The 14676-nt window shown below is 43.0% G+C and overlaps 1 protein-coding gene across 1 annotated transcript in view; it reads right to left on the reverse strand.

Moving 5' to 3' along the window:
* Positions 1-14676, reverse strand: part of SDCCAG8 (serologically defined colon cancer antigen 8) — a 174917-nt gene that overhangs the window by 66868 nt on the left and 93373 nt on the right. Inside the window, exon 15 of the mRNA XM_015424563.1 lies at positions 11022-11153. Coding sequence (XP_015280049.1) covers positions 11022-11153 — 132 coding nt within the window. The remainder of the gene's footprint in view (positions 1-11021; positions 11154-14676) is intronic.

Below are 14676 nucleotides of genomic sequence, written 5' to 3' on the forward strand. Positions count from 1 at the left end.
GCATCTTAGAAAAATATTTAAAAAACCCCCAGTAAAAACCAAAGATAAAAAAGCCACAAATTCCTCCCCCTTATAATATATTTTATATTATTTATATTTTATATAATTTTTATTTAATTTTTTTTATTTATTTTTATATAATTTTAAATTATTTTTATTCTTGTATTAATTCCTTATTTGTATCTGACAAAGTGAGCTTTGACTCATGAAAGCTTCTATCCTGGAATATTTTGTGGTCTTTAAGGTACTACTGGATTCAAATTTATTCTTGTATTTATAATGTTTTCCTGCCTGGTAATTGGGATAGTATTAGGCTGAAAGGTATGCAGTGACATGAATCTACTTCCACCCCATACTGCATTGGAGATTAACCAATCTGGTAACATAAGAACACATTACATGCTTTAATTTAAAGACCAACAGTTTTACATATGAATTGTTTAAGCACCCTCATTTGAACATCAACTGTTACTGATTCCACTTAAATGTTGTCAATTACCTCTAAAATGTCATCCTATGTTCCCTTATTGGCATAGTTCTTCAGCTGCATGCTTTGAAGTTAGTAGTTCAGTTGTCTCTTTCTGCCTTCTGCAGTAAAGACTGACTAAAAGAATTAATTTAGCTTCTCTGCAGATTCCTTCAGTACTTCTTTTGCAGCCCTGACATCTAACAATCCTACAGCCTGGCTGGCTAGTTTCTCACTTCTAATGCAGGCAGAATTTGTATTCTCATACTTCTTATTTGTCCTCAAATTCTTCTGAATTTGTCTTACTGTAATTGTACACTCGGTTTGCCAGGATTTGTATTATGACTAATTTCTTCACTTGTGCAAGTCTTTGAAAAGAAGGCTTGGCTCTTAAAGCCTCCTCAATTCTGCTATTTAATGATGTTGGCTTATTTTATGACTTGTGTGCTATAAATTTTGAATACAGCTTGATCCCCTATTGCAAGGATTTTAAATATGTGTATTATCTAGACCCACTCCAATCTGGATTCAGGCCTGGGTTTGGGACAGAAATGTCCTTGGTTACCCTGACAGATGTTCTTTGCCAGGAGAGTCACAGATGGAGTGTGTCCCTCTTGATTCTCCTGGACCTCTTAGCAGCTTTCAGCACCATCAGTCATAGTACCCCCTGGGAGAGGCTGGATGGTTGAGCGTTGATGGGGGGGGGAGTCACTATGCTTCAGTGGTTCTGCTCTTATTTGACTGGCTGATTCTAGAACGCGGGACTGGGGGATTGCTGGTTGGCCCCATAGCATTTATGCTGCAAAGGTCCCATAGGGACTCATCTTGTCCCTTGTGCTGTTTAATATCTACATGTAACTACCAGGAGACACCGTTGGGGGATTTGGACCACTATTTGGATATCACTCAGATCTATTTCTCTTTAACTGCTGAGTTGGGTGGGTTGGTGGAAGTCCTGAATAGGATCCTGGAGAAGGTAATGGGATGGTTGAGGCCCAATAAATTGATGCTCAGTCCAAACAAGACTGAGGTAATGTTGGTCAACTGAGAAGCTGCTCAAGGATTATGGAGTCAGCCTGTCCTGGAGAGGGTTGCATTTCCCCTGAAGGAGCAGGTTCCTAGCTTGAGGGTGCTGCTGGATCTTGGCCTGTGGCTGGAACGGTGTCTTTCATGGCACATAACATTTATTATCAGATTTCGCTGATATGCCAGCTTCAGCCCTTCCTTAAAAAGTGTGATCTGGCCACAGTGATCCATATGCTTCAATTACTACTCTTTGTGGGGCTGCTAGGTTAGATTATTGTATTGCACTCTATGTGGGGGTGCCTTTGAAAACTCTGAAAACTACAACTAATCCAAAATGCGGTAGCCAGGCTACTATGAGGGGCAGGATACAGGGATCATATCACCCCTGTGCTGAAAAATCTGCACTTTCTACCCATTTGTTTCCAGATACAATTCAAAGCACTGATTCTTGACTTATGGTCCTAAATGGTTTGGAGGTTAATGTACCTGAGGGACTACTCCTCCTGTACTGTACAGGCAACTAATTAAGATCTGACTCCAAAGCCCTGCTCTCTGTTCCCCCACCTTCAGAGGTGCTGTGAGCCAGCCAGCTGCCTCCTCCTCCGAGGAATGGAAGAACCAGGTATTGCACTGGTGAAATACCCACCTGAGCAGCTGGATTTGGAGGCAGAGCCAGCAAAAGAAACATCAGGAAACAGGGTAGATCATTCTGATGGGACACAAAAGAAATGGAGCAGAGAAATGGAACAGAGATCAGAGTGTCAGTTAACACCAGCATCTCCTGAACCAGCTAAGTGTAGGAATGACAAGCTGGTAAGAAGTAATACCTGTGCTTTAGGGATGAGTCAGGTAATTAAGAAACACACTGAGCAGGGCTTGTTGTAGAAGCAACCCTGCTTGCCACCCCCTCTGTGAGCTCATTCACTCAGTAAACAGAGTATTTCCTTGTGTCATTGGTCAGCCAGGGCTCAGTGATAGCAGGGACTTCTCAGGAGAAGAGAAGCCCTGTATAGCCAGCCCTGAGTCAACAGAAGCTGACCAGCATGAAATTGAGCTGCAGGCTTATCAAGATTCACAGCCAATAGCGGGTAAAACTCAGTTGGCCATTCCCAGCCCACCAGTTCTCCTGGCCTGATGCCAGCTGCTTGCTGATAACAAAGATGCGTAGTTGCAGGATTGCTTCTGAGTAACTAGTTGCAAACATGACCCTTAGGCATGGGGCTATAAAACCAGCCAAGAGAGGTTGTTAGGCGTGGATGCAATGTGTATGATAGACACTAAGCCACTGACTCTACCTTGCCTGACTTGGAGATTTGGACCCAAGGGGCTGCTTGGAATTCAGGCACTGCTGGCAGCCACCCCCCTCCCTCAAGAGGGGGGTCTTGGGGGCGGGGCTTCCCCCACCAGCCAGCTGGCTGGCAGCGGGCTGAACCCACGAAAAGGCAGGTAAACCCCAACAGACCGGGAGATCTGGCAGCCCCAGAATCAAATGTCAACCGGGTAAAGCAGGAACAGCCCTATGACTAACTGGTATCACCCTAAGTCCTGGGTTGGACCCAGACCTTGATTTGCCTCTCATGCTATTCCTGAAGGTCCCCTGTCTCCCAGGAGCATTTCAAGGAGATCAGTGAGCTGCAGTGGGCAGGGAGAAAGGCAAGAATGTTCTGTTCCACTGACAGAAGAGTCTTGCACGAGCAGAAAATTTAGTCTGAATCCAAGCCTCCAGTGAATAGCAGTGATGCTGAACCATGAGGACTAGCATCTGGGAGACCAGCAGAGAATGAATTTGTAAGAAAATGGTCCTTTACTCACGATAAAGCAACAAATTAGTGAACACAAACATGTTGCCTTTTATAAAGCATTTGACTCTTAATATGCAAGTTAATAGATTCTGATATGAATTATTCCAAAGGGACTGGAAACTGGGCCAAAGGATTATAAATGACAAGATTCATAAACAGCAAGTAAGACATTTAGAAATTCAGTGAGAGGAAAAAAGGGAGAAGCAGCATTTCTTATGCAGATGTAGAGGTGATTGCAGATGGCATGTTAGAGAAGGTCAGCTGCCTCTGAGGCAATGAGCAAGAAGTTTGATTTGTGACTGAATACAAAAAGGAAACACTTGGAAACAGAGAGGATAGCCTCTGTGATAAACACTTCTAGTGTACCACAAACTTTCAGCAACTATCACTCGGTATCCAATGTAATCATGTCCATAATAATTCAGCCAACAGCCCAGCAACATCTGTCTCTCAACGTAGAGGAGAATGGTGGATGGACAGACCTATAACCACACAACTAACTTGGCATACTCCTGAGAGAGAATACAGAACATGGGATTGGTGTGATGGATTTCAACCCACCCAGCTGGGGGATTCCAGGGCCAACCCCTGGGTTGGCAACAGCTAGCTCATGCCTGGGCAAGGGTGTGTGGTGAGGGGAAGCAGCAGAAATGGGAAGAGGGCAGATTCTGACAACCAGGAAGCCAGGCACATGATAGTGCCCTGTACAAGTGGGCAGGGATGGAGCTGGTTAGTATGGGAAGTCCCACCAGGTCAACTGATTTGCCTTGAGCAGGAGAGGTTACATAGAATATTTTTAAAATAAATAAAAAGTGAGTAATACTTTAAGGGGCCAGGGCCTGCAGACAGACAGGGCAAGAAATAAGGGGGACATGGCTGCTACAGAGAGGCAGGCAATGCATACCAGGGATGGACTTAAAAAGACTGTTTGCTGCCAGGTGAGGAGGAATGAAGCGACTCCCCTTCTGACTCCCTGAGACAATAACCAGCTACAGTGTAACAATAGAGAGAGAACTAATGAAGACTCCCCATACATGAAAGTTGTTATACTCATTTTCTGCTTTGCCTCTTTTGTCAGTTCTCTGGATCAGAGCAGAATGACACCCTCTCCCCAGCCTGGGGTACCTGGCACGGCTGAGCCCCAGGGTGACTCCTGGAGGTCAGCTGCCAGTGAGCCCCACCCAGGTAGTCACAAGCAGGAAGAGGTAGAATGACAACAACAACAATAATTAAGAGGAGAAATCTAAATTGTAGGTAGTGCCTACTGAGAATATTCACACCGTTATCTAAAAGCTGACTTTAACTACAGGTCTTAAAAAGGGCAGTGCAAAAATGAAAGCAAGGCAAAGCTCTCACAACCAAAGCATCAACAGCAACGCCAATGCCTGCATCAGATGAGGAACAGCAAATGGAATTTGCCCTCATCTTGTTGCAGAATGGAGTGTTTGAAAGGACAAAACGACAAAGCATTACCAACTTATGTAAGCCACCCTGAGCCTGCTCACAGGGAGGGCAGGGTATAAATTGAAGTAATAAATAAACAAACAAATCTCTCCTTATTATAAAAGGGATTTGGGGTGGCCACCGGCCTATGGGGTGGCGAGAGGAAATGCGCTCCCTCAGCCATTGGCCCGTCGGCTGCCACTTGGGGCAACTGGTGTGTCACTGACTGGGTGAGGGGGGGAGGGACGAGGCTAGCCGCTATGTGCGCTGCTCACTCAGGTGGCCGGTGGGGAGAGGGGAGAGGCCAGCCACCTTGGCATGCTGGGCCCTTGAGTGGGCGGGAGGGCAGGGAAGGAGCCAGCCCGCCTGGCTTGGCCCACCACCAGTGGCACGCAGCACTGTAGATGGGTGAGGCCTGCCGCCTTTGCCATCCGCCACCTCCAGCGCGCCGACAGTGGAGGGACGAGGCTGGCTGGCTTGCCCCGCCGCCTCCAGCGTGCAGCGGGGGAAGCTGCAAGCCTGGCCGCTGGGGAGCCACTGCACTCTCCTTTGCCAGTGCGTGGGGGGGGGGCCCTCCGGCGGCCTCTCTCTAGGGGCCGCTGTCTCTCTTCCCGCAACAGGCCTTGCACCTAGTAAGTAAATAAAGCAAAGGTGTTTACAAATGGCAGAAAGAGAAGAAGGTGTCAGTCAGTGTTGGATAATCTATGTTTCCACCAAGAAGAAAGGATACAATCTAACTGAAATTTCAGAGTAGCTCAAGGCATTGGAAGTACAAGGAGATGATGAAGAACCAAGCCCTTTCAGTTCTGACCAGACTGTCATGCAGTTCAGAGAGTAAGAAAGACCTGTTGGACAAATGCAATATCAGACCAATATTTAGACTCCTGCCAGTTCATCTGGCAGCCTTTCATCTGCAAGGTTTTGCTTTCAAGGGAAAGATTTTGAATGACAGGGCCCTTCCCTAGGGCTGTGCAATATCTTTAGCAATTCAGTACCATGCTGGTGTGGGCTGTCCAGGCTGTTGCTGCTGGATGCCATGGCTCATTACCTGGATGCTTACCCATTTGCAGGATCAGCACAGTAGGGACAATATGCTTGACTCATGCAAGTCAGCGGGCCATTAGCCCATGAGCTGGATGACCTACTAGCCAGATAAAACTGAAGAAAGCTGGTATTCTTCGGAGCTCCTCTACATACTGTTATCCAATTTTGCCTATTGTTTTCTTAGCTAGATACACTAGATAAGCTAGTCATTTTGTGGGTCATTTGAATTTTTCCTGTAAAGCTATGGTCTCTGCAGGGCATTGTGGGTCATAAACAGCAGCATCACAGGATTATTTATGATTTGCATGAGAGCTAGCCCTGACCTGGATGGCCCAGGCAAGCCCCATCTTGTCAGATCTCGGAAGCTAAGCAGGGCTGGCCCTGGCTAGTACTTGGATGGGAGACCTCCAAGGAATACCAGGGTCGTGACACCGAGGCAGGCGATGGCAAGCCACCTCTGAATGTTCTGTTGCCTCCAAGCCCCACTAGTGGTCGCCACTAAAAGAGAAGATGAGTTGCATGGGAGCTGATATGTATGCTTGCAGCATTTGGCTTGCCAATTGTATCAAGGTGTTATTCCGCAGGGATTAATTGCTGCTCAAGGCATAGCTTCATATGGAGCAGACTGTCGTGGTTTTGAGCCTATTTTAGAGGTAGGTAGTACACATTGCCATGGATCATAGAATGGCTGGATGCAGGCATCACTTTAAACGTTTTATATTTCTGGAATTTTCCCCCACTGTAGTTGTTATCTACCTGTGGCCAGAGGCTTTGGCAAATGTCTCGGTGTACATCTGGTGTGACAATCACACCACAGTGCACATAATGAAGTCAGAGTTATCCAGATCACCAAGGGTCAGGAGGTTAGCTAGGGAATTTGTACATCACTGCCTGAGATTCAACATTCTGTTTGTGACTCATCATACTCTGGGTCTGGATAATTGCACAGCTTATGCATTATTTCATTTCCAGATGGAGCACTTTTAACTCCAGTCTCCCTAGCAGCAGATGTGACAGAGGAGGCACCAGAGAAGATTGCAGTGGCATTATGGAATTTGGGAGGAGTAAGACTGTCAGGCAATAGCGCCAAGGCTTTCAGGATTTCAGATCCACGCTTTCAGGATTTCAGATTCAAATCCTGGCTACAGTAAGAATGGTTGGGGGGGGGGAGGTTGGCTGATGACACTGGGAAGAGTGTGAAAGATAAAGGGAACATAAAAAGCTGATATAATATGGCAGAAAATATTGCCTCGGTAGCTACTGCCTATGAGATTCAGGTCACATTTTCCTCACTTTATGAAAAACACTGTTTAGGATTGCATCATTCACAATATTTCTGGTGCTCTCTGTCTTGTGAAGTTGGTTGTAAGTTTGTTGGCAGATCACTCTGATTAAGCATTCCAATATAAGGGCATACTCTGTGTTGAGCAAGGAATGCTAATAAGGCTTTTGTTGTTCAGTCGCACAGTCGAGTCCGACTCTTCGCGACCCCATGGACCAGCTCCCTTAGCTAATAAGGCTAAGGGTAACTAAAATGGATAAGAAAGGAATTAGTACCCAAATGTAGGTCATTTATCCAGCTGAGGCACAGTTACTTTGAGATGTGGAGGCACAACACTGGCACTTTATCAGGCACAGTGACACCAGACAACTGCTGGGTTATTTATCTTGAGCACATTTCACATAGGAGCAACATCCACAGTAGCCTGTTTGGGCAGCAATGGCCGAAAGCATGAGAAGATGATAACCGTAGCTCTCTGAAATTATGTTAGACTGGTAAGCTCATTAGGACAGGTAAGAAATGCTGGTCCAGAAAGAAGTATTCAGCCTCACTAGCATTCTCAGCTAATTCGACTGCAGGCCAATTGGAGTGATACACGGCAGCTTGTATTATGGCTGGAAGTGTATTAGGGAACTGACAGTATCTATGCAGACTAAAATTCTAACCAACACATCTTTGCAGGTGTGGGGAGCCATGGTCTGCCTAAGCAGGTAATCATCTATAACCACAGCACTGTGTTCTTGGCAAGAAAAGGGTGGGCTGCTCCAGCATCAGCTGGCAGCATGGCATCAGTCCTTCCTCCAGGATCAACTGGTTGAGAAAGAGGGCATGGCATGGTGTTGTACCAGCTGCTTTCAGCCCTTTCCATCACATGAAGGCCTGCCATCTGACTCAAATTATTCTGATCCACCTAGGTGAGAATGATTTTGGTAAAACAAAAGATAAGTCAATTAATATCCAGACATAAGCGACCTGACCTTGCATATTGCTTGGTTCCCAGGTGTATTTTTAACCAGGTCTGGAATGCTCCAAAGAAGGGTGCGGAAGGCCAGCAGCATCTCCAAGGGTATTGGCAGAGTCAGAAGAAAAGTGAGCCATGTTACTTGCAGGAGGCATACGACTCCTCATTTTGGCATCAAGCACTCACTGCTGCAGCTGTATAGGAAGGATGGCAGGTACTGCTCAGATGAAGAATATGAAATGTTCCTCAAGAATCTGAATCTGAGACAGGACTTGCTAGAAGACAATCAAGCAGGTGAGGGGGTGAGGGTAAACAAAAGCTCTTCTGTAATGATTGATGACACGATGCACGTAAGCATGCACTAAAGAAGAAACAGGGAAGTCTGCTGAATACACTGAGACATCAACTGGACTATGAAGAGAACTTTCCTTAGACTGGAAACTCACATCTAACTTGGATAAGATGAACATGACTTAGCAGCTCGGGGAAGGCAATCTAATGCTTAGCAGCTAGGAGAAGGCATTTTGGCAGGCCTCCCTCAAACATCAGCAATGGTTGACCGGAAAGAATTGGACCAGGAATTATGAGGGCTCAAGGACTCTAAGCTAGGGTAGCGGTGCCGAAGATGGTGTCCTGATTCCACTCACTTCTGAAGGTTAGCTGCCTATAACTCAAAGGAACAGGAAGTTCAATAGCTGATGCTGCCTGATGCAGTAAACTTAAAATTACTCCCCTTTGCTACAAACTTAATAAAGTTGTGTGGCCCTTATTCATCAATAATGTATCTGGACCTCTTCGTTCTGTGGAAAGCTAATGTTCTGAAAGGGACTGTACTGTCAACTCTAGATGGGGTAAGGTTGTCATTAGCCAATCAAGTTAAGAGTTTAGGATATTCTTGGATCCACCCTTGGTAATAGAGAAGAAGGTTAATGTAATTGCTAGGAATGCCACCTTTTATTTTAATCTGCTGATCCATGCACTAGACTAGATTAGTGTAACACACCACAGGTGGGGGCTGCACATGAAGTCAAGTTGGAGGCTACATCCACTGCCAGTCTCACAAAGGTTGCTTTGACTCTTGAAAGCTTATACCCCCCCAAAAAAATTCTTGTTGGTCTCTAAAATGCTACTGGACTCAAATCTAGCTGTTCTACTGCAGACCAACATGGCTACCCTTTGAAACTATCCACTGCTAACATGCCAACTTTTTACCTTAGCTGCAAGCAGCATTGAACATGTATTAGTCTTGATACAGTTACACTGGCTGTCTATATCCTTTTGGATTCAATTCAAGGTACTGTTCTTTCTTTAAAGGCCATTCACAGTCTGGGGCTCACACATCTGAACGAATCTTCTTATATGAATCTTCTTATATGAATACCCATAACAGCTGCACCCCTTACAGTAGCCCCTGTAGCTCAAGATAGCACATTTATCTGTGGCTGTCACCCATTTATCTGTGGCTGTCTCACTATTTTCCCATCATACAAACAATTTTTTATAATGGGCTCCCAGAAGTGTCACACAAGGTGGCAGTCTTAAACTGTGGTTTAAATTTTTGTTTTAATTTTTGTTAATTCACTGTAAAATGCCTTGAGTTCCACAAGGTGGAAAGGTGGCTCATAAATGTTTTAAACAAATAAATAAATTCTGACTGTTAGATGCTTGATGGGGTTGGGAAGGAAATTTTACCAAGGCTGCAGAATGGCAAAAGCAGTTTTTTTGCCACCATATTTATTATAGTGTGCACAGGGGAACAAGGCTTATAAAGGGATTGTGCAGCTTGCTTTGTCACAAATTTGGTGATGGTACTTCAGCAACAAACAGGGGCACAGGCTTTCAAAACCTGTCTAGGAAGGGGTACACGTGATCCTCCTTAAGAAGCTTTGGGGAACAAACTCCCAAGCCAGTCATGTCACTGAAAGAAATAAAAAACATACCCCCAGGAAGGTGTCAAAGCAAAGTAGCTTCTTGCTAACATTGACTCACTCGCAGGGTAAGCAAAGTAATAATATGTGGCAAAATTAGAGCTAACCTGCCAATTATGCCCTCATCCCTTCTTTAGGAGTGCACCAAAATTGGTGATGTTGGTAAAGATCATTAATATAAAGTTGTAGCCTATACTTTCAGCCCAGTGATGTGGACATTCAGACAATTCATCTCCAAAACAATACAAACAGTCCTTATCCTCCCCCAGATGGCACAGCTGGATCTACATGCAATAGTGAGATGTTAAAGCTAAATGGATTCTACTACTTTAGAAACATACATGTTAATTGGGATCCAACTACCTTTCTGCCAGAGTTTTCCTAATGAGGAATAACTCTACACTGACTAGACTGTTGAGACCAATAATGTGGACCAAATGTGCTCAGACTACAGAGTGTGAACTGCTGATTACTATGGTATTCAGCAAATATACACTATAAGACATTTTCCACCTTAACTCAGATATTGGGTTAAAAACAAATGCCCCTCAAAGATGATGCTAGTTTCATCTGGATAAAGAGGTTAAATTTTTGCACTTTCAAGATTTTTATTAAAATGTAAAAGATAGCTAGAAGTGTTATTTAAAAGTGACTTTAAAATTTACAGAGCTGTATCTTACAATAACAATACTATTAATAAATAATGTTCAAATAAATGCTGCTTAAAATACAGCCATTGACAAAACACAAAAATCACTTCTTCAATAAGGATGGAAGCAGGTTTGAATATAATATATTCAGACAATTCATGTGTAGAATAATCTAAATAGCCCAAACAACATAAACATCCACAAAGTAAGTGCTAAACAGACTGAGTGTGAATTCTTCTAAGGAATTAAGAAAGTTTAATACCTATTTATTCATTAAAGGCTATGAAAAGAATATTTAATGAAAGAAATGTGTCTGGAAGATTTTAGTCATGTTCCTGAAATTCAAGAACAGGCCTGTCAAAGGATGCACAAGTACTTTGCAGCAGGCCACACAGGGATAAATTAGTAGATCCTCCTACCTTAGCTTCATTTTATCATGCACCCTTCCATGTTGGATACACTGCTCCTCCAATTCATCATTCCTTCTTTGCATCTTCTCAATTCTGTCATGGACATATTCATTTTCCTGACTAAGCTTGCTGATTTCAGACCTAGAGAATTAAAAACACTGATGATGGATGTTGCCAGATTTTACTTGCAGTGTACCACCACGTTAACAAAACTCCAGTGCGCATCTGCATCTTAGAAGCAATGAGAGCAAAGGGCTGTTTTTATTAAATTGGAAAATACTATAGGCACTGGGAATATGAATCTACAGAATGATTTTTTTGGCAAATGGGTTACAATAATAGGGGCCACTACTATTTCATCTTTTAATCCAATATATCCTTTCGGTTTGGACCACCATATTAGAAGCTGATACCCGAAATGATCCATTTTATGCTGCAATCCTGTACTCCAAAGCATAGTTAAGCAAACTTAATTGGACAAGACTGGATACAAGATTGGATGCATGCTACTGGAAACTCCATGCTACAATAATGGATTTACACTGCTGTTAACAGAACCACCTGAGACAGCCAATGATTAGTACAGATTTGTTCTAATACTGAGAAAAAAACTGGCAAAATGCAAAAGAGCTCTGTTGGTTCAGCAGCAGTTTAGGGCCATGGATTTACCCTACACTTTTGTATTCTAGGTACAGCAATAAAAGCAGTATTCTTGGAGCAGTTTGGCTGACCAAACAGAGCCACAAACCAGAGCCACAAAAGAGTTGCTATGTCCTGTAAATTGATTCAACATTTAGTATACATACAAAAGTGGCTTATAGCCAGCTTTGTCACTTCAAATTCTGGTAGGCAGAGCACAAATGCAACCTAGATGTTCTATTCTTACACTGTTTTCTACTTTTTAGAGATTCAACCACTTTAGTTTATTATACCTAAATGTGAAGTATGTTCTATTAATTTAATTTAATTGAGATCAGGAAGTCCATTAAAGAGGTTGAATATTATAGTACCGGCTTATTTTTCATATAATTTCTGTTTTGTATTCTGATCCTTTAGCTTGAGCAAATATTTTACTCCTGGTGTTCGAATGTAATGACTGCAGTCTTCCAATACAGCATGAACATGCAGAAAAACAGTTCAACCGGGTGTGTGTTCTTTACTTCAATTAAACTCACACAGTTGGATGCCTCCTGTTGCCAAAACGGTAATATAATTCATCCATTATAGTCAAACAGTAAAACTACACTAAAAGTCATTTAACAATATTTATAACACCATAAAATATAGTGTTAAAATATATGGACTGCAATATGCACCAAAATTATAAAATTTGTTTCTCATCATCAGTGATTAAAAACAGGATCATTTCTCTAGCTTCAATACACTCAACCCTGGTGACAGATTAGAATTCAAATCTTAATGATCAATTTACAATTAACAAGATAGAAGTGAAACAAATTAAACCAACCATTCTATATAACGAGACCCAATGGACACCCATTGTTGCCCTTAATTACAAAACGCAAATCACAAATACACAATGGACAGTGTCAAGCATCAATCCACAAGCCTCAAATTCTGAGACAATCCAAAAAAGGGCAAGTAAAATTATACAGATAACACCCAAGGACTGTATTTTTACGTCTGCATGTGTACACAGTATCAGCTGTGCAGCTTGAGGGGAGTAAATGCTGTACTTCCAAGATCCGCCCCTATATGTATAAAAATTTCACTCATGACATTTTTATTACTATAGATTCCACACACCAACTCTGTTTGAAGACTCAGCTATGTGAATACATTACTTAAGGTAACTACTAAACTTCCGTAATGTAAATGCATCTTTATGCATCCTAAATATTTCTGGCGTAATCCCTACAAGACATTTTATTTATGTTTAATAAGTATGTTATACTTCTAGTTCTGACAGCTACCTTACCAAACAGCCTGACTGCGATGCACATTTAATTTATAGAGCTCTAACAGATGAAAGGAGCTGCGGTAGCTCAAGTGGTTAAGATGCTGAACTGCAGGCTGTGGAAGGTCAGTAGTTCAGTAGTTTGAGACCCGAGAGTGCTGCATGACGGAGTGAGCTCCTGTCTCTGGCCCCAGCTCCTGTCAACCTAGCAGTTCCAAAGCAAGAAATTGCAAGTAGATAAATAGGTAACGCTTCAGTGGGAAGGTAACAGCGTTCCGTGCATCTTGGCATTTAGTCATGCTGGCCACATGACCATGGAAATGTCTTTGGACAGCGCTGGCTCTTCGGCTTTGAAACGGAGATGAGCACTGCAACCCTAGAGTCGGATTCGACTGGCTTTCGAGCAAAGGAACCTTTACCTTTAACAGATGAAATGGTGGAAATTGTACTTCAAAAAATATCAAGAGTACTATAAAACTGTCCTTTCCACACCACAAATTGCTGGGAACAGATCTTTCTTTTTCAAATTTCTAGATGGAAGCTATAGAAGTTCTGAAAAAAATTAAGTACTCATGCAGCTTCTCTTGGGCATTATATAAACCCTCCATGTTCATAGGTGTCCTGTACAGTTCAACTAAATCTTCTGCCATTGTCAGTACTAGTCTGTGCAGCAAAAACAGCTGCAAACCTGTCCAGCACTACAGAATGTATTTAATAAGGAGAATAGTACAAATCATTAACAACAGAGTTGTCAGCAATTAAATTCACTTATCTTGTCTATCAGTTATGCAACTGGAGAGTAGACTGATAACTAGAGCATATATAGTAATGAAAGCTTTACTTCCATCAAAGTCTCAGAAATCAGGGTTTGGGGGCAGCTCATAAAGCACATTCTCTAAATGGGGAGAACTTTGGTCACATTCCAAAACATCATATTAACAAATGTCTGTGTCTCAACAGCAAAGCTGTCTCACATTCATGGCAACACATATTACATGGCAAAGTTATCGGTTCCCATTGTACCTAAAACATTTTGGCTTCCTGATTATATTTATAACTACTCCATATGCAGAAAAGCTGTGATCCTTCCTGGAAAGCTATTTAAAAAACAAGTCTTTGACAATTAACAATAGGTAAATAAATAAATGACGACAATCCAAAACAGTAACAATATTTCATTCTGATGAATAGGTGTAAGGGGAGTTTGCAGAACTTGCTTCCTTAAGCAAGCAAGGCCACTACCGATGCCCGTGGTGGCTCCCTCCTGTTTATGCGTGGGCCACTGAATTCTGTACAAACAGAAGTTTCCAAATAATTTTTAAGAGCATGTTCATACAGAATGTACTGCACTAATCTAGAGGCGACAAAAGCTCCAGTGAGAGCTGCCAGGTTAAAAAGAAAAAAGATTAGGTGAATTTGGCAGAAGGTGTCCGTAGCTTCTGCTACAGGCTAGGCTTTTAGGATCACCTCCAAGAACAGGGGTGTCAAACATGCTACCCACAGGCCAGATCTGGCCCCTGAAAGCCACCCATCCAGCCCGAGAACAACTGACTCTGTGTTGCTTCCTGCTTCCTGTTTCTAACATTGCAGCTCCTTTTGGCCAGTCACTGATTCAGAAGAGAGAAAGAAAGCCTTTCCTGCTTCAGAGGAGAGAAAGAAAGCCTTTCCTGCTTCAGAGGAGAGAAAGAAAGCCTTCCCTCGATTGGCTAAGGGATCTCCCCCCCCCCCGTCCTCCTCTGGGGAGAG

Source organism: Gekko japonicus, unplaced genomic scaffold, assembly GCF_001447785.1.
Source record: "Gekko japonicus isolate JY-2015 unplaced genomic scaffold, Gekko_japonicus_V1.1 scaffold392, whole genome shotgun sequence".
Lineage (NCBI taxonomy): Eukaryota > Metazoa > Chordata > Lepidosauria > Squamata > Gekkonidae > Gekko > Gekko japonicus.